Genomic DNA, 27,982 nt, shown 5'->3' on the forward strand with positions numbered 1-27,982 from the left:
GTGAGACTATCACAGTGCAGGTGCATTTATACGGAGACTTGATTACACACAGGTGGATTCTATTTATCATCATTAGTCATTTAGGTCAACATTGGATCATTCAGAGATCCTCACTGAACTTCTGGAGAGAGTTTGCTGCACTGAAAGTAAAGGGGCTGAGTAATTTTGCACGCCCAATTTTTCAGTTTTTTATTTGTTAACAAAGTTTGAAATATCCAATAAATTTCGTTACACTTCATGATTGTGTCCCACTTTTTGTTGATTCTTCACAAAAAATTACAGTTTTATATCTTTGTTTGAAGCCTGAAATGTTTCAAAAGATCGCTAAGTTCAAGGGGGCCGAATACTTTTGCAAGGCACTATATATATATATATATATATATATATTATGTGTGTGTGTATGTATATATATATATGTGTGTGTGTGTGTGTGTGTGTGTATAATACATACATACATACATACGTTCTCCTGCCTCTCTGGTTGTGTTGCTGGGTCTGTACAAGCCCGGTCTTGTGCTCCCCTGGAGGCGCGGACATGTAATCTGTTTGGTATTCCTTCCCAGCCTTCCAAACAGAGCAGAGGCCGCCAGACACCAGAGAGCCTTACAATGCCCTCTATTCAGCGTGTCTGGCAGCTTTCCTGTACAGGAGGGGCACAGAGCGTTACCTTGGCTGGGGCGAAGCTGAATTGTGCTAGACTTTTCTACAGAGGGGAATTCAGTCATGCTGAGTGGGAAATTGTTTAACTTCTGCAGAACAACAACATAGAAAATGGTTTAAAATACGGCTGAAAGCTGAAGTTTAATCTTATTCTAGACCTGGTGTTGTCATCACTGGGTCTTTCTGCTTCTCTATGCCATGCTGGCAGATCATGGCTGGTGGCAGGGGGCATAGCTTCCTGAAATCATCGCAGCACCTTGCTTCTGTACTCCTCTCAATATCACTCAGCCCTGATGCAAGCTGTAGTCTGGCTTTTTGGAGGAGATATGCAAATTCCGGGAGCCCCGGTTCACACTAATGTGATTGGGGGGGGGGGGGGGGAATGCACAAGATTCACTGCGTTTCCATGCATCTCATCTCACTGCATACCAATCGCACAGTGCCCAGAGAGTGAGAGCAATAACACAGATTTAACAATTAAATTGCTTGGTGCCCTTGGGATCTGCTGTGGGTGTCAATGTTAGATTAACGACACCTCGAAATGCAGTGCAATTTGCCAAATTGCATCGCATGGGTGTAAAAACCCATGTGATGAGATTCAGGTGCAGAAAAAATAAGGGTCCCGCACCATTCTGGGGTGTGCAATTTTAACCATACAAAAATCGCATCGCATTCCTGTGCACATCACATGTGACGTCTGTGCGGTGCGATTCTGCGCAACCAGTGTGAATCCAAGCTGATGGATATATATCAGCCTGGGGGGGCTTCCTAGGAAGACTACATTTACATACAGACCACCCTAGGTAACCCCCACATGTGATGCTGAGCCTTCATTATTAAATGAGCTGAAAGTCGATGAATGAAAGGGGCGGGGCAAAGGACAGTAAAGCTGAAGAGGAAAGGGCTAGATGATGCTCGGTTGTGATGGGAATAAATATGTAAAAATGAAGAACCACACGGTCCTAAGATACGTTTTTTTCCAAACATACATTGTCTGCATACTTTGCGTCTTCAAGTCCTGAAGGAGGAGGAGCTTAGCCCCGCAAACGCATTGGCTTTTGTATACAGTATCCTTTGGTCTCCTATAAAACTGTACTTCCTGAACTGAGATGCTGGCTCATAGATTGCGCTCACATGTAAATCCTGGTGCCAGTGCAGTTCTTGGCTGTGTTCACAAATGTCTGACGCAGATCAGCCCCCACTGCTGCTTCTCATCTTAACCACTTCTGGACCGGAAGGATTTTCCCCCTTAATGACCAGGACATTTTTTGAGATACGGCTCTGTGTTACTTTAACAGAAAATTGCGCGGTCCTGCGACACTGTATTCAAATAAAATTGATGTCCTTTTTTTCCCCTCACAAACAGAGCTTTCTTTTGGTGGTATTTGATCACCTCTGCATTTTTTTTTTTTTTTTCCCCTGCGCTATAAACAAAAAAAGAGCGACAATTCTGAAAAAAAAAAAAAATTCACATTATGCTATATAACATTCCCAAAAAATTAAAAATCAAAACTTTTCAGCATTTTAGGTTCATTTTGTATTTTGCTACATATTATTGGTACAAAAAAAATCCCAATAAGTGTATTTTGATTGGTTTGCACAAAAGTTATCACGTCTACAAACCATGGGAAAGATGTCATTTTTATTTATTTATTTTTTACTAGTAATGGCGGCGATTTGCGATTTTTTTTTTTGTGGGACTGCGACATTGCGGCAGACAGATTGGACCCCTAACTGACATTTTTGACACTTTTGGGGGGACCAGTGACATTACTACATTAATCAGTGCTAAAAATATTCACTGTTTCTGTTATGACACTGGCAGGGAAGGGGTTAACTTTATGGGTGATCAAGGGGTTAAATGTGAACCTAGGGGAGTGATTCTAACTGTGGGGGGGGGGGGGCGTGGCTTGTGAAATTACCATAGAGACCTGCGATCCTATATAGAAGGACCACAGGCACTCTATGATCATTCCAGAGAGAAGAACGATCAGTTGTGTTAACAGCCGACCGTCCTTCTCTCTCAGCGGGGAACGATCGCAGGTGCCCGGCAGCAATCACAGCCGTCAGTCCCGTGGATCGGCTTTCCCGCTGCCTAGTGCCCCCCCCCCCCGGCACCAATCCTGCGAACTTATGTACCCCCATGTTGATTAGCGCAGCTGAGCCAGCCTGCCGCAGTAAATCTGCAGCGGCCGGGTGGTCGGCAAGTGGTTAATGTTAACAATACAAAAGAATGAGCAGCCTCCACTGCCTTCAATATATCCCTTGGATGGGGGATGGGAGCTCTGTAAGGCCCCTTTCACAATTGTGCGACCTAAAAGGTGCGCCATTTTACTGCCATTTATTGACGCAATTTTGCCGCAATTTTGACTAGACTTGAAGCAATGCCTATGTCTATGGACCTCCAAAAATGCATCAAAGTTGGACCAAAGTAGTGCAGGGACTACTTTGGAAGTTGTTGGGCCTTGAAGTGGCACAGATATGAACGGGACTCATTGGAAATCATGGAGTACGACTTGTCATGTGACTTTGCAGCCCCAAATCGCAGGACAAGTCGCACAAGGGTGAAAGGGGCCTAAAGCTGGCTACACATACTATTTTTTTTTTTTTTTTTTTTTTTTCCTTTAGATTCTTCTTCAGCTATGTAGTGCAAGGGCCTGCCTGATTGCTTACAATTTGAAAGTGTTTAGGTTTGATCGCACATTCTATGGTTTAGATAAATGTAAAGGATAATTGTATAATGTGTAGAGCTGGGGAGAAGACTTTACAGAGGAAGTTCCAATATTGCAGTCTGATCCCCGGGGGGGGGGGGGGGGGGTAGAGACTTCCTCCCTCCCGCTTGCAGTAGACTAATGACATCATCCCGGCCTCATCTCCGCCTATGGAAAGACATTTGGCTGGAGATGAAAGGAGCGCTCTGATAATAATGCACACTGGGCCCAGCTCTTCTGAACGCCTTTTTCTCTGGCAGGAGAAAAGCCCTGGTAAAAACAAGCCGAAAACCACGAATTGTAAACCCGTTTAGTAGCATTCAAACCTTTGGGCGTTCATTTATTTGGCCAGAATATTTATTTATTTTGACCATTGAAATGAATGAAGTTTCAGGTGCTAAAAACAGCGTTTTTTTTTTTTTTTTTTTCTTTTTTTCGCCCAAAGCGCTCTTCTCCTGATACCAAGCATTTAGAAGCCTAAGGGCTCTTTCACACAGTGCGCCTCCGTAGGCGGATCCGTGTTGCTCAGCGGGGATCGATCCGCGATCCCCGCTGAGCCGGCGGATGACAGCTCCGTCTCCGCTTGCAGAGCGGAGAGGGAGGTGTCTCAGCCCCCGCTGCCCTCTATGGGGGATCGGATGAGAGCGGACCGCCTGTCCGTTCTCAACCGCTCCGCTCCGATTACTGAACGGATGGAAAAATAAGGTTTCCATCCGTCCAGATTTCACGCACAGGATGGGATGCGGATGGCAGCGGGTGTCAGCGGAGGTGTCTCCGCTGACACCCGCTGCCCCATAGAGCTGCATGGAGGATCCGATCAGATCCGCCTAAAAAACTGACAGGCGGATCTGATCGGATCGCCCGTGTGAAAGAGCCCTAAGGCCTCTTTCACACGGACGTTCTGTATGTCCGCATATCACCCCATCCGTTTGCGGGTGATATACGGACATAATGAATGTCAATGGGATTGCAGATGATCATCCGCTGACATCCGATTTTCGTCCTTTCAGTTCTGCTCCGTTTTTTTGGAACGGAACAGAACCCTATTTTTCCTCCGTTTTAAAAAACGGAAAGGAAGGAAAATCTGATGTCAGCGGTGTCATCCACTGACATCCGCAATCCCATAGACTTACATTATGTCCGTATATCATCCGCAAACGGGATGGGATGATTTGCGGACATACGGAGCGGATGACACAACTGTCATCCGTGTCCGTGAAAAAAAAAAAAAAAAGTGCCGGAGCGCATCGCATTACGGTCCGCTTCGTGTGTAACTCTCCTGCTCCCCCCCCCCCCTTTTATTTTATTTATTTCTTTTTTTTTTGTACATAGGATTAGAATATCGGTCGGGTGTGGGTTTTTTTTTTTCTTATTTCCAATTAAAAAAAAAAAAATGTGTATGTATGTATATATATATATATATGTGTGTGTGTGTGTGTGTGTGTGTGTGTGTGTGTGTGTGTGTGTGTGTGTGTATATGTGTGTGTGTGTGTGTGTGTGTGTGTATATATGTGTGTGTGTGTGTGTGTATGTATATATATATAAAGTGCCGGTTCACATTTATGCAATGCGGGAATGCTGCGAATATGCAGCGCGTTCCCGCATCGCATCTGCAGCACAGGCAGTTCACACTGCCAAATGCGATACGCTGGGGGTGTCAATTCAAAGTTAACGACACCCCCAGATCAGATCGCATATGGCAGTGCAATCAGAGAGTTCGCACAGAATCTGATCACACTAGTGTGAACCACCATGCGATCCGATTCTGCTGCGCACCAAAAAAAGGGTCCTGTGCATGTTAAGTGCGATTGCGGTGCACATTCAGCCATACAAACTGTATGGCTGAAATTTGCACCGCACAGACATTGCATGTAATTTTAGGAGAATACGATCTCTGTCATCGCATAAATGTGAACCGGCACTAAAAGAATAACTGTTGCATTCCATTGTAAATTCCTCTTGGTACTTTGTTTCATTGTCCATAAAAAGGGGTGCATACACAAAGTGAGACAGTGTTGTCTCCACCCAAAGAACCACATTCTTTAACCACTTGCCGACCAGCCGCTGACAATATACGGCAGCAGGTCCCCGCGTATCGCCATACCTGTACGGCGGTTTGAAGGTGCGATCCTGGGGGCGCACGCGCACCTCCATTCTTCTCCAGCTTTACGGGGCAGACTGCCGCCGAGCACCCGCGATCGCTTCCCGTGAAGAGAGAACGTCGTTCTGCTGTTGTAAACACAGCAGACCATTGTTCTCTCTGGAATCAATACAGGACTCCTGTGTTCCTCCTATTTAGGATCACAGGTCCCTGTGTTGATTCCATGAGCCCCCCCCCCTCAGTTAGAAAACACCCTCTAGGCTCACATTTCACTCTTTGATCGCCCCTGGGTTAACCCCTTCCCTGCCAGTGTCATTATTACAGTAACAGTGCATATTTTTTAGCACTGGTTACTGTAGTAATGTCACTGGTCCCCCCAAAAGTGTCACAAATGTCAGCTAGGGGTCCGATCTGTCCACTGCAATGTCGCAGTCCCGCAATAAATCGCTGATTGCCGCCATTACTAGTAAAAATAAATAAAAATGGCATAAATTCTCCTAGTTAACTGCCTGGAGTTTGCATGTTCTCCCTGTGCCTGCATGGGTTTCCTCCTGGAACTCCGGTATCCTCCCACACTCCAAAGACATGCTGGTAGGTTAATTGGATTCTGTATAAAAAAAAATTGGCCCTACTGTGTATGTATGTGAGTTAGGGACCTTAGATTGTAAGCTCCTTAAGGGCAGGGACTGATGTTAATGTGCAATGTTTATGTAAAAGCGATGCGTAAATTTACTGCACTATATAAGAACGTTAAATAAATAAATAATTTGTAGACGCGATATCGTTTGTGTAAATCAAAATACGCTTATTGAAATAAAAAAAAATATATATATATGTAGCGGAATACAAATTGCTGCTTCAAATTATTGTGCAATATTAGCATACAAGTGCAATAAACAATATAAAGTGCTAGTGCAAACAATTAAGTTAAATTACAGAAAGTCCATGATACAAAATATGGTGCAAAAGGTGCAATAAAGTGTCCGTGCTGATAGGTATCTTCTGCTGTAGATATTGCAGTGCTTCTTTGTGCTCCCCTCCCGTGATCCCTACTCACCAGAAATATAGATCAAATAAGCGTATAGCACAGATATGAGTGATACTTCCACTCCTTCTCCCCCCCACACATAGGGTCCTTTCACAAGGTCCGTTCAGTTTTTTCCTCCGCTCAGTCATTTTTTTATTTTAAACCGACACGGATGCACTTTTGGAGGGTCCGTTCCGTTTATCATCCCATCCGTTTGCAGGTGATAAACGGAGATAATGTATGTCAATGGGATTGCGGATGACACCGATGACATCCGTTTTTGCGTCCGTTCCATTTTTCAAACGGAAGAAAAATAGGGTTCTGTTTCGTTCCAAGAAACGGAACTAATTGGAAAGGACACAAATCGGATGTCAGCAGATGGTCATCCGCTGACATCCGCAATCACATTGACATGCATTATGTCCGTTTTTCATCCGCAAACGGATGGGAGGAAAAACGGACATACGGAGCCCGTGTGAAAGGACCCATAAGGTACTTCTTGGATCTTGAAAAGTTCATAAATGGTTCCTTCAATCCTATGACTCTCATGCGGTATATACATGAGATGAAAGAAAGGTATCCATAGCAAAAGAATGTTTAAAAAGCTATTAAAATCAAAATCAGATGCACTTACAGGATATATATATATATATATATATATATATATATATATTAGCATAAAGGCTGGCGTGCGTTCCAACACAGGAAATACGTCACAGATTCATCCATGCTTGGTGCGTTTCACCCCTCCTATCGGGCTATTCAGAAGCTCCAAATTTCAGGAATCCGGGAACGGCTGACATGTTTTGATGGTCAAGCTCTTCTCCTCAGAGCCAAAAAAGAGGCTCTGGGGAAGAGAGCTTGACCCCCAAAATGCACCAGACGCTCCCAGGCACTATGAAGTCCTCCCATGTGGATTTGGAGGAGGTCTCATCAGTTTTTCTAGATCTGCTTGTGCATGACAGGAGTTTGAGTATTCACTTATTATTATTTATTTCTCTAGTAAAATTGTGTTATGATGATGTACTGGGTAGGTAAGCCCTCTTTTTTGTTTTGTAGTTTGCCTAAGGATACTCGCAGTCCTGAGAGGGCAACAGGACGGTAGTGTGCTATACCTATGAGATTAGCCCAGAGGATACTCCTTTGTCTATCTTTAAGCACCACACCTGAGCGCAGGGGGTTACATTTTGATATGCTGTAAGTACTGACACCAGACACAGCCAGTCAATAGGCTTTGCAGTCCCTGTACTTCCCTCATGACCAACTCACTTTAAGAAGGTGGTCTGGTAGGCATATTAAAGGCGTTCTTTAACCTGCACCCTTAACCCCCGTTCACACGGGTGCAACTTGTCATGCGGTTTGACGCAATGGAACCGTTCAAATCGATGCAACACTTTGAAAAAAATAGTTCCTGCACTATTTTTGTCGGTTTTCAGTTGCGACTTGCATAGAAATCTGTGTATGAAGTTGCACAGATGTCAGCCAAGTCCCACCTGAAGTCGCACTGACATGCGGCTTTGAAATCCTGCAATGTTTAAGTGACGTCGCACAATTCCGTTTGAAGCAGGGCTAAAAGACCAAAAGTACAAAATTGTGTGCTGTGTGTTTGCACTTTGGCTGAAATATGTAAGTTCATTATCCACACCCAAGGGTGCTCATGTCTGGTGTAACTGATGCATTTTACGAATTATTGGAGCTTGATTCTTCAATTATTGGAAACAATTATTTACACCATATGGCCGAAAATGTAACACCTGACCATCATATATAGGATGAGCTTGTTGGATTTCCCATTCCAAAACCATGGTCTTTAGTATAGAGTTGCCCCCTCCTGTACAGATATAACACCCTCCACTCTTTGCTTTCCACAAGGTTTTGGAGCGTGTCTGTGGGAATAGGAACAGAAAGAGTATATATGAGGTCAGGTGCTGGTGTTAGACCTGGTTTGCAGTCGGTGTGTTGGTTCATCCCACGGGTGTTCTGCAGGGTTATGGTCAGGGCTTTGTACAGGTCACTCGAGTTCTTCCACTCCAAACTCCTAAAACAATATCTTTATGGCCCTGGCTTGTGCATAGGAGCACAGTCATGCTGGAATACAAACGGATCTTCCCCAAACTGTTACCACAAGGTTAAAACAACACCAAAGCTCAAAATAACTTTGTATTCTGTGCCAAAGCAGTAGTCTTTACACCTGGAAACACCTAAACTCAATTATTTGGAGGGGTGTCCACAACATTGCCATATAGTGTAGTTGTTTAGCAGGAAATATATATGCTGTATATTAAGATTTTCATGGTTGACTCTAATGTATATGGCTAAATTCTGTATGTTCATTCATATTTTATCTTGCAGTGTTGAATGAATACAAACTTGTGATCATGGGAGATATGAAGACCCCAGACTTTGACGACCTTCTTGCAGCTTTTGACATTCCTGACATGGTGGATCCCAAGGCAGCTATTGAGTCTGGCCATGATGAACATGATCACATGAAGCAAAATGCCCAAGGTGACGATGATACCCATATCCCTTCAGCATCGGACGTTGGTGTCAGCGTTATAGTGAAAAACATAAGAACCATCGACTCTTCTGAAACGTCTGACAAAGATCATCATCACTCAACCGGTAATGGCTTGCACAATGGCTTTCTCACGATTTCAAATCTTGAGCGGTTTAACAAGGAAGGGCTGAAATCTCTAAAGGAAAAAGCCATTGCATCTGGCACCATTCACAAAGAGACTGTCTTTAATCAGTTCAGTCCCATTTCCAGTGCTGAAGAATTCGACGATGATGAAAAAATTGAAGTGGATGATCCTCCGGATCGAGAAGCCTTGTGCCCAGGTTTTGGCTCTAGTATTTTAACTCAGCATCACTATGAACGAGACAAAGCTGTTGAACAATTAATAAAGTCTGGGACTGCCATCTGCAACAACTTGGAAAAAAGCAAAGAGAGCAAACAAGACTATGAAGTTGGTTCTGTATTTGACACCTTTAAAATTAAAAAACTTGATGAGAAACTGGAAGAGGGGGCTCAAAGAACATTGGAGAACAAAGCTATTGATGGTAAGCTGGACTCTGAAAAAAGTGAAGTAAATGGAGGAAATGTAGCACAGTTGAAGCTAAAGTCTTCTGCAAAGCTGTCGTCCTGTATTGCTGCCATTGCTGCTCTCAGTGCAAAGAAGGCAGCATGTGACCCAAAGGATATACACACCATTCCAGAGGAGTCCTCTCAAGTACCAAAAGAAATTGACAATCCATTGGCCAACATAAAGTCTTCTGAAGCTCAACTGACTGTGCAAAATCTGATTGACGGCACAAAGAGGACCCCAGTAAAGCCATCGGACAGCCCGAGGAGTGTATCAAGTGAGAACAGCAGCAAAGGATCCCCATCATCCGGTGGCTCAACTCCCGCTATACCAAAAGTAAGAATTAAGACCATCAAAACTTCCTCTGGGGAAATCAAAAGAACTGTCACACGAGTGTTACCTGATTTTGAAGCTGAAGGTACGAAACCAGTATCGGATCAAACGTCACCACTAGTAGTCTCCTCTCTTTTGTCATCCCCAACATCTGCTGCTGCTATACTTTCTTCACCTACTAGGGCATCCTTGCAAACGACCGTCACTACCAATGCGGTTGTGTCAACAGATGGCACTCCAAAACAGGTTACAATCAAACCAGTGGCTACAGCTTTTCTACCTGTATCTGCAGTAAAAACGGCAGGCTCGCAAGTGATAAATTTGAAATTCGGTAACAATACCACAGTCAAAGCCACGGTTATATCTGCTGCATCCGTCCAAAGTGCCAGCAATGCTATCATTAAAGCAGCCAATGCCATCCAACAGCAAACTGTAGTGGTCCCAGCTTCCAGTCTTGCCAATGCAAAACTTGTGCCAAAGACAGTTCATTTTGCCAATCTTAACCTCTTGCCTCAAGGTTCTCAAGCGAGTTCAGAGCTTCGTCAAGTGTTAACTAAACCACAGCAGCAAATCAAACAAACTCTTGTATCGACCACTGCTGTGACTCAACCCAAGAAGGTGTCCAGAGTCCAAGTAGTGGCTTCCTCCCAAAGTTCTGTGGTGGAGGCTTTTAACAAAGTACTTAGTAGTATAAATCCCATCCCAGTCTATGTTCCCAACCTAAGTCCCCCAACGAATGCAGGAATTACCCTGCCAGCACGGGGATACAAGTGTTTAGAATGTGGAGACGCCTTTGCTCTTGAAAAGAGTCTTTTGCAACATTATGACCGCCGAAGCGTTCGGATTGAAGTAACCTGCAACCATTGTGCAAAAAATTTAGTTTTTTACAATAAATGCAGTCTTTTGTCGCATGCACGTGGTCATAAAGAGAAAGGAGTCGTGATGCAGTGTTCGCACCTTATCCTCAAGCCAGTGCCAGTAGACCAAATGATCTCTTCACCCCAGAACAGCACTCCCACTCCAACGACCCCAACTCAGCGACAAAGCCCAGCTATTGCAGGTGCCCACACAGTATCGAAGGTGCTGTCAGGAGCATCTGCACCAGTAATTTCTGCTCCAGCCAGTGCACCTGTTACCCCAGCAATGCCTTTGGATGAAGATTCGTCTAAGCTCTGTAGACATAGTCTGAAATGTTTGGAATGCAATGAAGTCTTTACAGATGAAACCTCCTTAGCAACACACTACCAACAAGCCGCGGATGCAACTGGACAAGTACGGTACCTTGTATATAAATAGAAGTGTTTAGTTTGATGCTAAGATAACCTTATTTCAGACAGCTCTTGTATTTAGCAGAGGCTTCCACCAGAACCTTCAGATCAAGCTTAGATAATTTCAGAGTTATCCAATAAGCAATTCAAGGTGCATCAGGGATGTGCAAAGGGTAGTTCCCCCCAACCAGCTCTTGAAAATCAGTTGATGTATAAAGAGAGTAATGTTCCGCTGCAGGCTTCCCCTTCACTCCAGTCACCGAGCACCAGGGACAGGCTCCAACAGTTGTGAACTGCTTCATATCCTACACCTTAATCTTTAGAAGAAGGGGGTAAAAGCCAATCATTGTAAAAGCCAAGATTAGGTTTATTGAAGCAAATCAATAAACTCCAGTTCAAAATCTGGTAGACTTGTCCGTGCATTGATTTGCTTCAATGAATTTAATCTTGGATTTAACGGTGAGCTGCTCCCCCTTCTGAGGATTGAGATGTAGGATTTGGAAGATCAGTTGTCAATCAGGATGGGGAGAATATTTCAAGGGTCATTCCACTTCTTAACTGTGCCCATAACAAGTGAAGCACTGCCCCCTAGAGGACTGCTGAGAATTGCACTTTCTGGATTCCCCTGGGTTACCCGTAGCAACAGTCTGTGGAAACTATCACTTTAAATGCTTGGCTCAGACAATGAATAGTCCAGGGGATTTAGCTTTTTTTGTGTTTTTTATTTAGAACTGGGATAGGAGAAGGGACGAGTGGGATACCCCAACTATGAACTTTGCACAATTCTGAGGACAACTGACTGTAGTGTGTACGGCCAGCGCTGTGTCTTGGCCTAGGCCGAAAAGGCCGAGGCCTAGGGCGGCACTTTGCAAAAAAACCGCCCCCCCCCCCCCTGCATAAAAAAAAGCCTTCTTCTGAGTCCCAGCTCTGCCTCCCGCACTAAAACTGTCCCCGGCAGCCTGCAGCTTGCTGTAGCACCATTGTTATGAGGCATAATTGGCAGGGACTGACGCCCCCATAAAATGGCCAGACCTACCGAACCTAATGCAACTGGTGGAGACGGAGCCTAATGCTCCGCCCACCCTTCTCCGTGGCATCCTAACTTCCTCCTGCCTCGGGTGTCGTAGGAGAGAGGAGGACGAGGGGAACCCCCCAGGCCTGAAACTTCCCATGAAGCCAGCGTGCTGTTCTGTTCCTGGGTCTCTGTGGTGTCCAGAGCTCAGAGCGATGATAAAGGGGAGTGCCATGCTGTAGCTGTCTGTGTTTATTGTACAGTTGGGGAAAGTTTTTCTGTCCTAAGTAAATGGGTATCAGTGCCTTCCCCCCAATGTTAGACTAGTCCCACCTGCAGGACAGAGCAATGCCTGTCATTTGGTGAGAACTGCTGTAACAGCTCTTGGTACATATAGCACCTTGCTTTAAATTTCCATTAATGCTTGAACATGGGATGTGAGCTTAGCTACAGATCCACCATTTATCATTTTTCATGGTCTATTTCCCATATTTAGTTAATGCTGAGATGTTCTGCAGTGACTTTACTATGAAGAACATTCACATTGATTAAATGATGTGAAAGTTAAATCGCAGACTGCAATTTAAGCAGCGCAAATTCCTAAAATTAAATAACTCTACAAAAGTGCACTCGTGCAATAGTGGATCTCAGTAAATATATAAAAATATATATGTATTTATATAAAAATGGTGAAATTGATCACTCCTATAATAAATAAGCTTAAAGTTGTGGGTACAAACTGAATTAGGTTGTGAATAAATAGATCATAAACTCAATTCATTAAAAATCAATACCAAGTGCTTGCAATATAAAGTGCTATAGTGCTGAAAAATATGATAAATATATAATAGTCCTGGAAAAAAAACATCAATAATAGTCCAGAAAAAACTAACCCATGTGCAAAGTGAATTCCAGTAGGGAATTCAGCCATGTGATTAAGCTTCTCAATCGTGCAGATGAATATTAGACCGAGTGATAGTGATGGTGGCCCCTCCAAACACCACCAAGAATAGAAGAACTACAAACTCACCAAATGTAGTTGATCTTTGTTGCCATATGCCAACAAAAGATCAAAATACGCTTGTTGGATCTCCATGATCTGAATCCAATGAACCATGCGCCCTTGTAAAGGAAGTTCCTGTATGTCAATCTCAGGGGACACAAACCAAATAGAGAGACGGACTCCTCCATAGTGTGTTATTCAAAAAAGATGCTCCAAGTTTATTAAAAATGTAATAAAAATGCCCCATAGCAACATATAAACTCCGTCCGTCTCTCTATTTGGTTTGGCATATGGCAACAAAGATCAACTACATTTGGTGAGTTTGTATTTCTTCTATTTTTGGGGGTGTTTGGAGGGGCCACCATCACTATCTCTCTGTCTAATATTCATCTGCACGATTGAGAATCTTAATCACATGGCTGAATCCCTACTGGAATTCACTTTGCACATGGGATAATTTTTTCTGGACTATTATTGATGTTTTTTTTCCAGGACTATTACATATTTATCACATTTTTCAGCACTATAGCACTTTATATTGCAAGCACTTGTTATTGATCTTTAACGAATTGAGTTTATGGTCCATTTATTCACAACCTAATTCCGTTTGTACCCACAACTTTAAGCTTATTTATTATAGGAGTGATCAACTTCACCATTTTATATATATATTTTAATAAATTTACTGAGATCCACTATTGCACGAGTGCCTTTTTGTAGAGTTATTTAATTTGAGGAATTTCCGCTGCTTAAATTGCAGTCTGCGATTTAACTTTCACATGGTTTACTACCCGCAGGGTCTTGACGCAGCAGCAATTCCCCTTTTTAGTGTTGGTATTTTGAGTTCTTTTGTTTTGTTTTTGAGTGTTTCTTTTTATTTTTAACATTGATTAAATGCAATTGGAGACCCTTATTGGGGCAATATGAGGCTGCATTGCTGGGCACTAATGAGGCTGCGCTGATGAGCACTGGTGAGGCCGCATTGATGGGCACTGATGAGGCCGCATTGATGGGCACTGATGAGGCCGCGTTGATGGGCACTGATGAGGATGCGTTGATGGGCACTGATGAGGCTGCAGTAATGGCCGAACTTATGGGCACTGATAATGCTGCACTGATGGGCACTAATAGGCTGCACTGATGGGCACTAATAGGCTGCATTGATGGGCACTGATAGGCTTAATTAATGGACACTGCTGAGGCACAGATGACAGGGCAGGTCTTAAGCAGGAAGGTGTGGATCATTTTTAAATTAGGGGGTGCACAAGTTTAGTCAGGCCTAGGGCACCACAAAACCTAAATGCACCACTGTGTGCGGCAAGGCTGTTGCTTCACCTTGCCACTGAAGTGAAGATAGAAAGTATGATCCTGTTTAAGTTACTCTTCAGGGTCTAACTTGGCACCCCCTTTCTCTTCAGGGTCTAACTTGGCACCCCCTTTCTCACTTGCTGTGTGTGCTGAACTCCTGTCCACTGACACATCACTGGAGTGGTCCCCTTCCTGGGCAGACCCCTGGCAAGCTTCCCGGTACTCACGGACACTGTTTTTCCCAAGGTTACTCTGCCTCCAACTTCACCTGTCAGCCTTCCTGAACCATCTGGCTCAGCTCCACACTCCTGGTTCACCAGGCCGACCGCCTGTGACCACCTCCCACAGCAAACAGGAGGAGAGACAGCCATCCTGGGACCTGGCTTTCCACCCAAAGACACCCTGTCACATGTGCCCTTGGCTTTAAGTTCCGGTTCACACTGATCCGACTTGTCAGGCGACTTGGTCGCCTGACAAGTAGCTTCCAATGCTGTGCAATGGAACAGTTCTAATCAGAGCGACTTAAGTCGCTCCGACCTAGAAAAAGGTTCCTGCACTATTTTTTTGCAAAGTCGGCGCGACTTGCATTGACTTCCATTATGAGAAGTCGTTGCAAGCCGCGCCAAAGTCACGGTGCACGGGCGACTTCATTAGTTGCCCGAAGTCGGATCAGTGTGAACCGACACTTATAGCATATCCCAGGATGCACCACTCTCTGTGCCAACCCACTGGGATAGTTACAAAGCCCGTGTATCACTGGCTGGGTTTCCACCACTGTCCAACAGGCTCCCTTATTGGATACAGTAGGGACACTCCCTCAGTCCCGATGAATCACACATGCAACAGGCATAACTACTGATCAGGCTCCTCTGATAAGCAGAAGGAGCAGGCTATGTTTCATCTGCTACTCCCCTGTTAACCAGGCAGAGCAAACTATTCTCTTCCTAGCACCTATCTAGGAGGGTGCTACACAAGTATGGAGAATGAAAGATTCTGCCCCTTCTCCAACTTTCAGTTTTTGCATGCATGCTGCACATGTCTCAAAAGTACTGAAGCCAGCACAGCCAGGTTCTAGCATTTGCAGAATAAGACCAGCAATTGCAGCCCGCACAATTTGTTCTCCTGACACAAGTACTTTGAAACGAACGAATGATAAACATAACTAATAACATCTTGATTTGCTATTGACCCAGTCCTCCTGTCCAACCTTTAAGGTGAACTAAACCTTCTTCTCGTTAAAGCGGACCTTCACCCTCCTGACGACATTCTCACCTCCCCACCCCTTCTCCATTCCTCTGCTGGAATAGGGCATCCTTTTTTTTTTTATGTTAAGTCCGCTCTGCTTCCCCATGCACGTCCCTCGCCTTAGGCAAATGTTGCGCACACTGCCCGCTCGGGACATGTACATTACATATCCCAGGAGGCATAGACTTTCATTGACAAACTGGAGAAGTGGGCGGGCCTATCAGCATGTCATCGAGAGGCCCGCCCGCTGTACCTGGAAGAGCTGGCAAACCTCTTGATGATGTCAGAGAAAACAGGGCGGTGTGGCTGGGCAAAAATGATCTGAGCAGGTCAACGCTTAATCCACTGGATGGTTGAGTATCTGAAATGTCCAGATTTCCACCACAAGGGGAGTGGGGCAAATAAAAATGGGGAGGTCAGTTGCAGTTCCTCTTTAACTGCCAGGGAATCTGCATTCTTAGCCTCTGGTTGATTTGGGGTTGTCTCAGTGCTGCACATGTGATAAGTTATGATATGAGCCATTTTATGGTGTGACAATTTCAGTAGAGTGCAAGCAACTGTGACAGTTAGCATTCACGTCATACCTTGACCGTTACTGTGTGGCAGACCATTAAATTGATGGGTTTAGTTCCATTTTAAGGTGTATGCATAGCCAAAACTTTTTTTTTTTTTTTTATGTTAGGGAATGTTTTCATTGCGGTCTGTGTCCCTGTTTGGGAGACTTAATGCTTACCCTTGTGACCACTGTAAATTGGACAGTAATAAAAAATTGGAAATACAAAGTTTTACAGTTGTAACTAGAACATGTGAGAACTAGGTGAGCAGGAATTTTAGATGGGCAATCGGTCATGGTCACTGGAGAGACAAATAGCAAAAACTGACAAGAGGTTTTAACCACATTCTACTCTATCCATAACAGTGGATGTACATATGCTTTAACCACTTGCCGACCGCCGCACGACTATTTACTGCGGCAGTCAGCCGCTCCTGGGCAAACCGACGTAGGGCTACGTCGCTCGCCCAGGAGCCTGGAGGGGGCAAACGTGCGCCGCCCCCGCTCGTTCACAGGGATCCCCACGCGTGTGACCGGTGGCTCCGATGTCCGCCGGCCACTCGCGATCTCCCGCAGGAGAGGGAGAAAAGTAGGCAGCTGATGTAAACACAGCCGCCTGTCATTCTCCCTGATGTAAGTGCAGAGAATATACGATCCTGCTATGTAGGATCGTATGTCTCTGTGGTTACATCACAAGCCACGCCCCCCCACAGTTAGAATCACGCCCCTAGGGATACATTTAACCCACTGATCACCAATAAAGTTTACCCCTTCCCTGCCAGTGTCATTTTTACAGTAACAGTGCATATTTATAGCACTGATTACTGTAGTAATGTCACTGGTAGCCCCAAAAGTGTCAAAAATGTCAGTCAGGGGTCGGATCTGTCCGTCGCAGTCCCAAAAAAAAAACGCAGATCGCCGCCATTACTAGTTAAAAAAAACACAATAAAAATTACATAAATCTTTCCCGTAGTTAGTAAACGCAATAACTTTTGCGCAAACCAATCAAAATACGCTTATTGCGATTTTTTTTTTTTTTTTTTTTTTTTTTTTTTACCAAAAATATGTAGCAGAAAACAAATTGGCCTAAAATGTTAAAAATTTTGATTTTTACATTTTTTTTGAGAATTTCATATAAAAAAAAATGTGAAAAATATTGTTATTTTTTCAAAATAAACGCTCTTTTTTTGTTTATAGCGCAAAAAATAAAAATCGCACAGGTGATCAAATACCACCAAAAGAAAGCTCTGTTTGTGGGAAAAAAAGGACGTCAATTTAATTTGGGTACAGCGTCGTATGATCGCGCAATTGTCCGTTAAACTTACGCAGTGCCGAATCGCAAAATAGGGCCTGGTCTTTGAGCAGCCAAATCCTCTGGGGCTTAAGTGGTTAAAGATATACACTGCCTGGCCAAAAAAAAAAAAAAAAAGTCGCCACCTGCATGTGCCCAAAGAATGAGGTCAGCTGACTACCTGAATATACTGAATGACCAGGTTATTCCATCAATGGATTTTTTCTTCCCTGATGGCACGGGCATATTCCAAGATGACAATGCCAGGATTCATTGGGCTCAAATTGTGAAAGAGTGGTTCAGGAAGAATGAGACCTCCATTGTCACACATGGGTTGGCCACCAGAGTCCAGAACTTAACCCCATTGAAGAATCTTTGGGATGTGCTGGAGAAGGCTTTGTGCAGTGGTCTGACTCTCCCATCATCAATACAAGGTTTCAAGACATTGCAGAAACGTATCGAAACAATGCCATAGCGCATGCGTGCCGTAATCAAAGCCAACGAAAAATTTAGAGTGTGATTTTTTTTTTTTTTGCAACTTTTTTTGGCCAGACAGTGTATTTTGCAGGTTATAAGTCCTATATTAGATTTATGATTTTGAGGCATATACTCCGTTATCGTGTAGGATGTTGTTTAGATTTCTTAACCACTTTCCGACCGCCGCAAGTACATATACTGCGGCGGTCAGCCCCGGCCAGGCAAAGTGACATACCGGTACGTCACTAGCCTGCCACGGCTTGTGAGCCAATAGCGGGCGAGCGTGCGCCCGCTGAGGCGCTCGCCGCGGCTCTTTCCCTGGGAAGTCCGTGCGTGTGACCAGCGGACCCGGTCACTCGCGATCGTTCGCCGGGAAGGGAGAAAGGCAGGCAGCTAATGTAAACAAGCCGCCTGTCATTCTCCCCTGTGTAAAAATGGAGATCAGATGGTTCTACTATATAGGACCGTTGATCTCTGTTTTTACACTAGTAGCCATGTCCCATCACAGTTAGAAACACGCCCCTAGGACACACTTAACCCCTCCCTCTCCAATACAGTTAACCCCTTCCCTGCCAGTGTCATCCATACAGTAACAGTGCATATGTATAGCACTGATTACTGCAGTAATGTCACTGGTAAAAGTGTCAAAAATGTCAGTCAAGGGTCCGATCTGTCCGCGCAATGTCGCAGTCCAGCAAAAAAAATTGCAGATCGCCGCCATTACTCGTTAAAAAAAAAAAAAAAAAAAATACAAAAAATGACAAAAATCTTTCCCTTTGTTAGTAAACTCGATAACTTTTGCACAAACCAATCAAAATATGCTTTTGGCGTAGCAGAAAACAAATTGGCCGAAAATGTTAAAAAATTTAGATTTTTACATTTTTTTGGGGGGGGGGGAATTTCATGCAAAAAAATGTGAAAAATATTGTTATTTTTGCAAAATTTACACTCTTTTTTTGTTTATAGCGCATGATCAAAAAATCGCACCAAAAGAAAGCTCTGTTTGTGGGAAAAAAAGGACGTTGATTTCGTTTAGGTACAGCGTCCCACGACCGCGCAATTGTCCGTTAAAGTCACGTCAGTGCCGAATCGCAAAATACCACCTGGTCAGAAAGGGGGTAAAATCTTCCGGGGCTTAAGTGGTTAAAATCATAAAGAGGCACAAAATGCATTAATTTCAAGAATCAGCAGGTAGACTCGCTTTACAAAGGATTTTATGCCATCTGCTGCCCAGATATGGTACTGCAGCTAATGTGTTTTGTGATATTAACACTTCCAACACGGACCATTTATAAGCCCCAGGTCACACTGCTGTGAGTGATCATCTGACTTGTGACACATAAAGTTACATGACAAGTCAAAACTCATTCATTTCAATGGGTGCCATCTTAATCAATGCGACTGAAGTCACGGGAAAAAACAAAAAGGTTCCTGCATGACTTTTTATAGTCTGGAATGTTAAATCACAAAAGTCGCAAGCAAACCGCAATCAAGTCTCATCACTTTGGGGTCGCAGCTGTGTAAACTGAGCCTTAAGGGCCATACACACTATAAGATTTTCTGAAGACTTTTTCCTTCAGATTTACCTTTTCTATGTAGTGGAAGGGCCGGCCAGATTGCAGACAATTTGAAAGTGTTTAGGTTTGACCTCATATTATATGGTATTGGTAAGTCTAAAGGAAAAAGTCTTCAGAAAATCTTATAGTGTGTATGGCCCATTAGGCTTCATGTACACTGAACTACATTTACCACGGCCACGAGAAAACGTGGCAAAATTTGCGGCACGTTTCCTATCCTGAATGCAGTTCTTCCGCATTCAGGAGAGGGAGGTTGACACTCTCACCTAAACACAGCAGCTCCTAAACTCTGCTAAAAGCCTACAGTATCTCCCAAAAGTTAGCACACCCCTCACATTTTTGTAAATATTTTATTATATCTTTTTATGTGACAACACTGAAGAAATTAGACTTTGCTACAATGTAAAGTAGTGAGTGTACAGCTTGTATAACAGTGTAAGTTTGCTGTCCCCTCAACTCAACACACAGCCATTAATGTCTAAACCACTGGCAACAAAAGTGAGTACACCCCTAAGTCAAAATGTCCAAATTTGGGCCCAAAGGTTCAATATTTTATGTGGTCACCATTATTTTCCAGCACTGCCTTAACTCTCTTGGGCATGGAGTTCACCAGAGCGTCACAGGTTGCAACTGGAGTCCTCTTCCACTCCTCCCTGATGACATCACGGAGCTGGTGGATGTTAGAGACCTTGCGCTCCTCCACCTTCCGTTTTGAGGATGCCCCACAGATGCTAAATAGGGTTTAGGTCTGGAGACATGCTTGGCCAGTCCATCACCTTTACCCTTCTTTAGCAAGGCAGTGGTCGTCTTGGAGGTGTGTTTGGGGTCGTTATCATGTTGGAATACTGCCCTGCGGCCCAGTCTCTGAAGGGAGGGAATCATGCTCTGCTTCAGTATGTCACAGTACATGTTGGCATTCATGGTTTCCTCAATGAACTGTAGCTCCCCAGTGCCGGCAGCACTCATGCAGCCCCAGACCATGACACTCCCATCACCATGCTTGGCTGTAGACAAGTCACACTTGTCTTTGTACTCCTCATCTGGTTGCCGCCACACACGTTTGACACCATCTGAACCAAATAAGTTTATGTTGGTCTCATCAGACCACAGGACTTGGTTCCAGTAATCCATGTCCTTAGTCTGCTTGTCTTCAGCAAAGTGTTTGCGGGGTTTCTTGTGCATCATCTTTAGAAGAGGCTTCCTTCTAGGACGACGGTCATGCAGACCAATTTGATGCAGTGTGCGGCGTATGGTCTGAGCACTGATAGGCTGACCCCCCCCACCCATTCAACCTCTGCAGCAATGCTGGCAGCACTCATACGTCTATTTCCTAAAGACAACCTCTGGATATGACGCTCAGCACGTGCACTCAACTTCTTTGGTCAACCATGGCGAGGCCTGTTCTGTCCTGTTAAACCACTGTATGGTCTTGGCCACCGTGCTGCAGCTCAGTTTCAGGGTCTTGGCAATCTTCTTAAAGCCTAGGCCATCCTTATGTAGAGCAACAATTCTTTTCTTTTTTCAGATCCTCAGAGAGTTCTTTGCCATGAGGTGCCATGTTGAACTTCTAGTGACCAGTATGAGAGAGTGAGAGCGATAACACCAAATTTAACACACCAGCTCCCCATTCACACCTGAGACCTTGTAACACTAATGAGTCACATGACACCGGAGAGGGAAAATTGCTAATTGGGCCCAATTTGGACATTTTGACTTGGGGGTGTACTCATTTTTGTTGCCAGCGGTTTAGACATTGATGGCTGTGTGTTGAATTATTTTGAGGGGATGGCAAATTTACACTGTTATACAAGCTGTCCACTCACTACTTTACATTGTAGCAAAGTGTAATTTCTTCAGTGTTGTCACATGAAAAGATATAATAAAATATTTACAATGTGAGGGGTGTACTCACTTTTGTAAAATACTGTATGTTTAATTGACACACAGGATTTTATGCTGTTGAGTTTAGGAGATTTGCCAAAAAAACTTCAAAATCTCCTAAAGTCCAGTGTAGGAGCTGCTAGTGTACATGAAGCCTTACGGTCCGCAGGGGGACATATTCTGTAGCAGGCCCTCTTTCTGCCATCTTGGGGCCTGATCACCAGTGCGACCTTGGTGGCCCTGGTAGTTCCTCCACTGCTCACAATGCACTTCATCATGTGTTGCATCTAGGGCCAGTTTAACATTGGGACTTGAGAATGACTTGCATCACTAAAACCTGTTTCTTGCACATTGAAGTCTGCAAAGTTTTATGAAGGCAAAACTCTTGTTTAAAACCGAAAAAAAAAAAAAAAAGGCAAGAAAATAAAATATTCAACTTGCCATACATTGTAACACTTCTCTTCTTCAGCCCAACAGGATGAATCTTTTTTGATTTCCCCATCCATGATAAACATTTAGGATGGACAAATCTCTCCTGCCAGCTATTGTATTTTGACGGAGGGTATCTCCAGCTGTCAGAATACCGATATCTGATTGGCTGCAGCTGCTGTTCAGCTGACATTTATCTACATGGCTCCTTTGATTTCTAGGAGGGGGGTGGCCAGAAGGTCCACTCGTGGCTTGAATTTTGGCTGTTTCATCAGCAACCAACCAACATTTACTCTGCATGTAGCCAGGTAAAGTGGGAGAAGGTTAAAAACCTGTTTTGATTTTTATTACCATTGGGGAAAACAGCCGTCTCTTCCTGTTTGGTCACCAGGACAGAAAGCAAGGTAGGATCTCCCCAGCAGAGACACAAGTGACAATAAAAACATGCATAGGCTATCATCCTCTTTCTGTCTATCCAACCTAAGCCAAAACAAAGTTTGGTTGGAGTTGAGCATATTCCTCTGTGGTGATCCAATGATTTGTAAGTACGGCATTTTTATGTGTGTGATAATCCAGCTGTCTTTTTTAGACGCCGACCTCTTTCATTATGGCATGTCAAGCCAACAGTCTGCATGTCGTGTGGTTAAAATTCACCGTTATTTGGGTTTGCAGTGGTTTTTACAGTAGGGCAGATATGGAAATTTTGGTGGAGACATCTTACCACTGGATATATAGGAAGCCAGAATGTGAGTAACCACAGTAAGTGAAAGCTTCCTAAAGTTCTAGTAACTGAACAGCTTTTTATTTTTTTTTTCTGCAGAGGACCTGTAGCGTCTGTATGATGCTTCTACCCAACCCATGCAGCTTTGCCTGCCACCAGCGCATTCATCAGCACAAATCTCCATACACGTGTCCCGAGTGTGGGGCAATCTGCAGGTCGGCGCACTTCCAGACGCACGTCACCAAGAACTGTCTGCACTACACCCGCAGGATCGGCTTCCGGTAAGTTTCGTCTAAATGCCATAAAAGGACCTGCCTTCGGACACTTAAAAGTGTTTCTAAACCCAGGAACCTGCATTCACTATATCTGGTCTCCCACAGTACACGGAAATGCAATTATTTTAGTAAATATAAACTGCTAAATACCTTTTCTCATCAGCAGTATATAGCAGTCTTGTGACTTGTAGGAGGAGTTTTCTCTTTCCCGCCTGGCCTTCTATCTGGAGAGTGCTGATTGGCCCTGTGCTGATCACATGCACTCTCCCAAGGAATAAAAAAACTCTCTAGCAATAAACACCAAACTGAGCATGTGCAGCCCGTCCCCTGGCTCTATAAATATCAGGGTATTTTTTGGAGACAGTGAAAGAGGAGGATCAGAGAGACAGGACCAAACAGCCTTTATATACAAAGCAAAGGATTAACCCCTTAGGATCCACAGTGAGTATGACAAGTATGTTTTACTGCATATACAAACTGATTTTACTGTTGTGGGTTTGGTAACACTTTAACAAGAAGAAATGGCTCAGAAATATGCTGGATTGTTCCTATATTAACCAGTTAAATCCAGAGACTTTTTCACATTTCCGCATACATATCCATACATAGTGAGGTTGAAAAAAGGTACAAGTAGTTTAGCCTAAATTTAAAAAAAATAAAATAAAATAGACTTGTGCTTCTAGGTTTACAGAAGTACTTTTAAAGAGGAAGTAAATTTCCTCTGCAAAGATTTACCTATAGGTAAGCCTATGATGAGGCTTACCTATAGGTAGTGTAAATATCTCCTAAATGTGTACCGTTTAGGAGATATTTACATGACATGCAGACAGTGACGACATTGGCGCATGCGCTCTGAAGGAGTGGCCATGGGTGCCGTTCCTTTCCGAGCCCCATGCCATGAATGGCAGCTCCCGCGCGCATGTGCGTGAATGACGTCATCTTGGCTCTGGCCAATCACAGCGCCGAGGCCCGCAAACCTGGAAGAAACTCCAGGGAAAATGTCAGAGCTGACACCAATGTGCGGGCACCGCTGTGGGGGCTTCGTTCATACTAGCTCATTATGCCTTTGTCTTACAGGGTTTTTTTTTTTCATGAGTTAACTCCCTTTTTAAGCTGTGGGCAAATTTTTATGTCACACGGTAGTTGCGCAGCATTTTTTCCAACGCAATTTTGGAAAAAATAAACTTTTTAATCACTTTGCCGCTGCTCACTAGAGCTCTACTGTGGCAAAGTGGCTCTTGTAGGTCTGACGACGTAGACCTGCGTCGCCAGACACTCCCCCCTCGGCGGCGTGTGCGTATTCAGGCTATCGCCGCTGCTCTTCCCCAATCGTCAGTGAATCGAGTCTGGAGATCCGCACGCTTGTGTAAACAAAGTGGGCGGATCTCCTAAGTGACAGGCAGGGTCAGATTGCAGGGTTCAGCATAGCTGAACCTGTGATCTGTCCCTGTGTCACATAGTCACCTCCCCCCACACATGTCAGTAAGCACCAGGCATAGATTAACCCCTCCCTCTCCAATAAAATTAACCCCTTTCCTGCCAGTGTCATTTTTACAGTAACAGTGCATATTTATAGCACTGATTACTGTAGTAATGTCACTGGTAACCCCAAAAGTGTCAAAAAGGTCAGTCAAGGGTCCGATCTGTCTGCCGCAATGTCGCAGTCCCGCAAAAAAAATCGCAGATCGCCGCCATTACTCGTTAAAAAAAAAAACCACCAAAAACGACAGAAATCTTTCCCTTAGTTAGTAAACGCAATAACTTTTGCGCAAAACAATCAAAATACGGTTATTGAGATTTTTTTTTTTTTACCAAAAATATGTAGCAGAAAACAAATTGGCCTAAAATGATAAAAAATTTTGATTTTTACATTTTTTTGGGGGGAATTTCATATAAAAAAATTTGAAAAATATTGTTATTTTTTTCAAAATTGTCGCTCTTTTTTTGTTTATAGCGCAAAAAGTAAAAATCGCACAGGTGATCAAATACCACCAAAAGAAAGCTCTGTTTGTGGGGAAAAAAGGACATAAATTTTGTTTGGGTACGGCATTGCATGACCGCGCAATTGTCAGTTAAAGTCGCACAGTGCCGAATCGCAAAAAGTAGCCCAAACGTAAGACAGCAAAATCCTCCGGTGGTAAAGTGGTTAAAATTGTAATGCAAAAAAAACACAATACATAACCCATTTTTTTTGTAAAATATAAGATGATTTCAAATAAATTGATACCAAACCTGTCACACTTTAAAATTGCAAACTCCCGCGAAAAGGCTAAAAAAGTAAAACTTTCTATCCATAGGCGATGCATTTAAAGCTTTTACAGGTTACCGATTTTATAAATACAGAGCAGGTCTAGTGCTAGAATAATTGCCCATGATCCGACATTAGTGGCGATACCTCACATGTGTGGTACGATTGCTGTTTGTGTGTTTGCGGGACCAACACACACGTTTGCCTTTGTGCACTAGCACGAATGGACAGGGGCACTTTAATTTTTATTTTTACACTGTTGCTTTACTTTTTTTTATCACTTTTATTGCTGTCACAAGGAATGTAAACATCCTTGCGACCGCAGTAGGCATGTGACAGGTACTCTTTATGGAGGGATCTGGGGTCAATAAGACCCCAAATCCCTCCTTTGCACTTGAAAGCATTCAAACCGCAAAGATCAGCGTTTTTGAATACTTTTGATTTTCAATAAATGGCGCAGTGGACAGCCACGTAAACCAAAATTGATGTCATGTCATCTTTTGGGGTTACCATAGCAGAGACCGATCAAAGCCAATTCCGTGCTGGCTAGTAGCTTGGGTCTCCCAGTGGGACGGGAGAGCCCAAGAGAGCTGCAGGAGGGGGGGGGGGGAGAGACTTCCCCCTCCTGCTTGTAATAGCAACCGAGTGGCTAGTTAGCCACTTCAATTGCTACCGTGTTTCTCAAAAAATAAGACCTATTTTGAAAATAAGACCTACTGTGATTTTGCGGGGAGGGCTGCAATATTAGCCCTACCCCGAATATAAGCCCTAGTTTAAAGTGTTTGAAAAATCCTAGAATCCACTCTATTACTGTTTTTATAGAACGTCCAGTGTGTGTGTTTCTGTATTATATTTGTTTGCCTTCGGTACAGTGCCGCTCGGTGCTCAGCTGATCTCCTGCTGCTCTCCTCTTCTCCCAGCTGTCGGGGGGGGATCTCAGCCCCTCCCCTTTGCAATGCTTAGAGGATACGGTAGAAGAGAGCTTCGGCGGGTCACAGAACGGCGCTGTAACTAAGGTATTTGGCACAAATATAATATACACATTGGACATGATATACTAGGAGAAGAGAGCTCCAGGGGGAAACAGGAGTGCAGAGCGGCGCTGTAATGAAGGTATTTTGCACAAATAGAATACACACATTGGACATGATATACTAAGAGAAGAGAGCCCCCAGGGAGTCACGGAACGCCAACTAAGGTATTTGGCACAGATATAATACACACATTTGACATGATATACTAAGGGAAGAGAGCTGCAGGGGGTCACGGAAGCGCATAGCGGCGCTGTAACGGAAGGTATTTGGCACAAATAGAATACAGGAACACACACATTGGACATGATATACTAATAAAAGAGTGGATTCTAGGATTTTACAAACACTCTTACTCAGGTCACACAGGGGATTCCTGACAGGTAGAGAGGGAGAGGGGCAGAGAAGACAGCACATTATATGTTAAGACCTACCCCGAAAATATGTCCTATTGTGTCTTTTGGTGCCAAAATTAATATAAGACCCGGTCTTATTTTCGGGGAAATGCAGTATTCCAAGAGAGATGGCCTAAATCATTATTACCCTGGTACAACCACTTGCCATCACCAGGGTACAAACACTTGAAGTCAATAGACATACTAGGTACGTGATTTAGCGGTAAGTTGTGAAAACCATAGCCTTTTTAATTCAGATTTAACAGTTTAGGTATTACAGAAAGGCACAACCATTATCCAACCATAGTAATGAAGAAAAATAATAAAATGGTCATGTTCAAAAGGTCTCCTGGTCCTCTAAATTCTTTGGTTGTCTACCATGAGATCTCCCCAAAGTGCTTCAATGATGTTGAGGTCAGGGGATTACAGTGGCCATTTCACAACCCCCGTTTTTCCTGTTACAGCCACTGAAGGGTTGACTTTGCTTTGTTTTGGATCATTGCCATGTTGGAAAATCAAAGTGCGCTCTATGTGCAGCTTCCAATCTGATGAATGCAGATTTCCTCCAAGATTTTATAGCGGCATGCTCCATGCCATCTTGCAATCGTTTTGACTAAATTTCCTGAGCTGCTGTAGCTCAGACACCCCAAAAATAGGGGAAATCCACCTCCATGCTTCACGATTAAGATGGTGTGCTTGTCTTCATAGGCTTTGTTGGCTTCTCTCCAAACAAAACATTTATGGTTTTGAGCATAAAGTTCAATGGTCTCCTCACTCCAAATAATTTTGTTTCAGAGGTTTTAGGGCTCATCTACACTTGTGTTGGCCCTCTGAAGAGCAATTGGCAGTGGATTCTGATGCTTCCCCACTGGCTGCTTTAAAAAAGCTGCACTGCTGTGCCACAACTACGGTCACTTGAATGGGTTATGTTTGGCGGGCAGTACTGCATGCCAAAGATGAAAGCGGAAATTGTTTTTGAATGTTGCAATGAAAAGCATCATGGCTCCAACATGTATCATATACCTCCCGCTGAAGCCATCTTTCACCCATTTCATTAACATTCATGTTATAGGAAGTCAATGTCTGTGTGGAGACAGCTGCCATTTTTTTGAAAACATCTCTGTTAGGCCAGGTTTAGTAGTGCATCTAAACCCGGCGCTTCTCTGAAAAGTGATCTGCGTTTGGAATGCTTTTCAGAGACGAATGACGAGCAGTGAGGAGGCAATGTGATGCCTCCTCACCGCCTGTTTTAGCCCATTTTTGAAACCTAAATGCACCGCATTTGTGGTGCTTCCCCATTTGGGTTGCGTTCCATGGGCTGGCCGCCCACCAGTTTCAACATTCTAAATA

At 43.8% G+C, this 27,982-nt stretch overlaps 1 protein-coding gene across 1 annotated transcript in view; it reads left to right on the forward strand.

Annotated features, from left to right (window-relative positions):
* Window positions 1-27,982, forward strand: part of ZNF532 (zinc finger protein 532) — a 135,625-nt gene that overhangs the window by 39,965 nt on the left and 67,678 nt on the right. Inside the window, exons 2-3 of the mRNA XM_082243887.1 lie at window positions 8,852-11,190; window positions 22,783-22,964. Of these exons, the coding sequence (XP_082100013.1) occupies window positions 8,878-11,190; window positions 22,783-22,964 (2,495 nt within the window). The 5' untranslated portion in view covers window positions 8,852-8,877. The remainder of the gene's footprint in view (window positions 1-8,851; window positions 11,191-22,782; window positions 22,965-27,982) is intronic.

Source organism: Pelophylax lessonae, assembly GCF_965119305.1.
Source record: "Pelophylax lessonae genome assembly, chromosome: 1".
Lineage (NCBI taxonomy): Eukaryota > Metazoa > Chordata > Amphibia > Anura > Ranidae > Pelophylax > Pelophylax lessonae.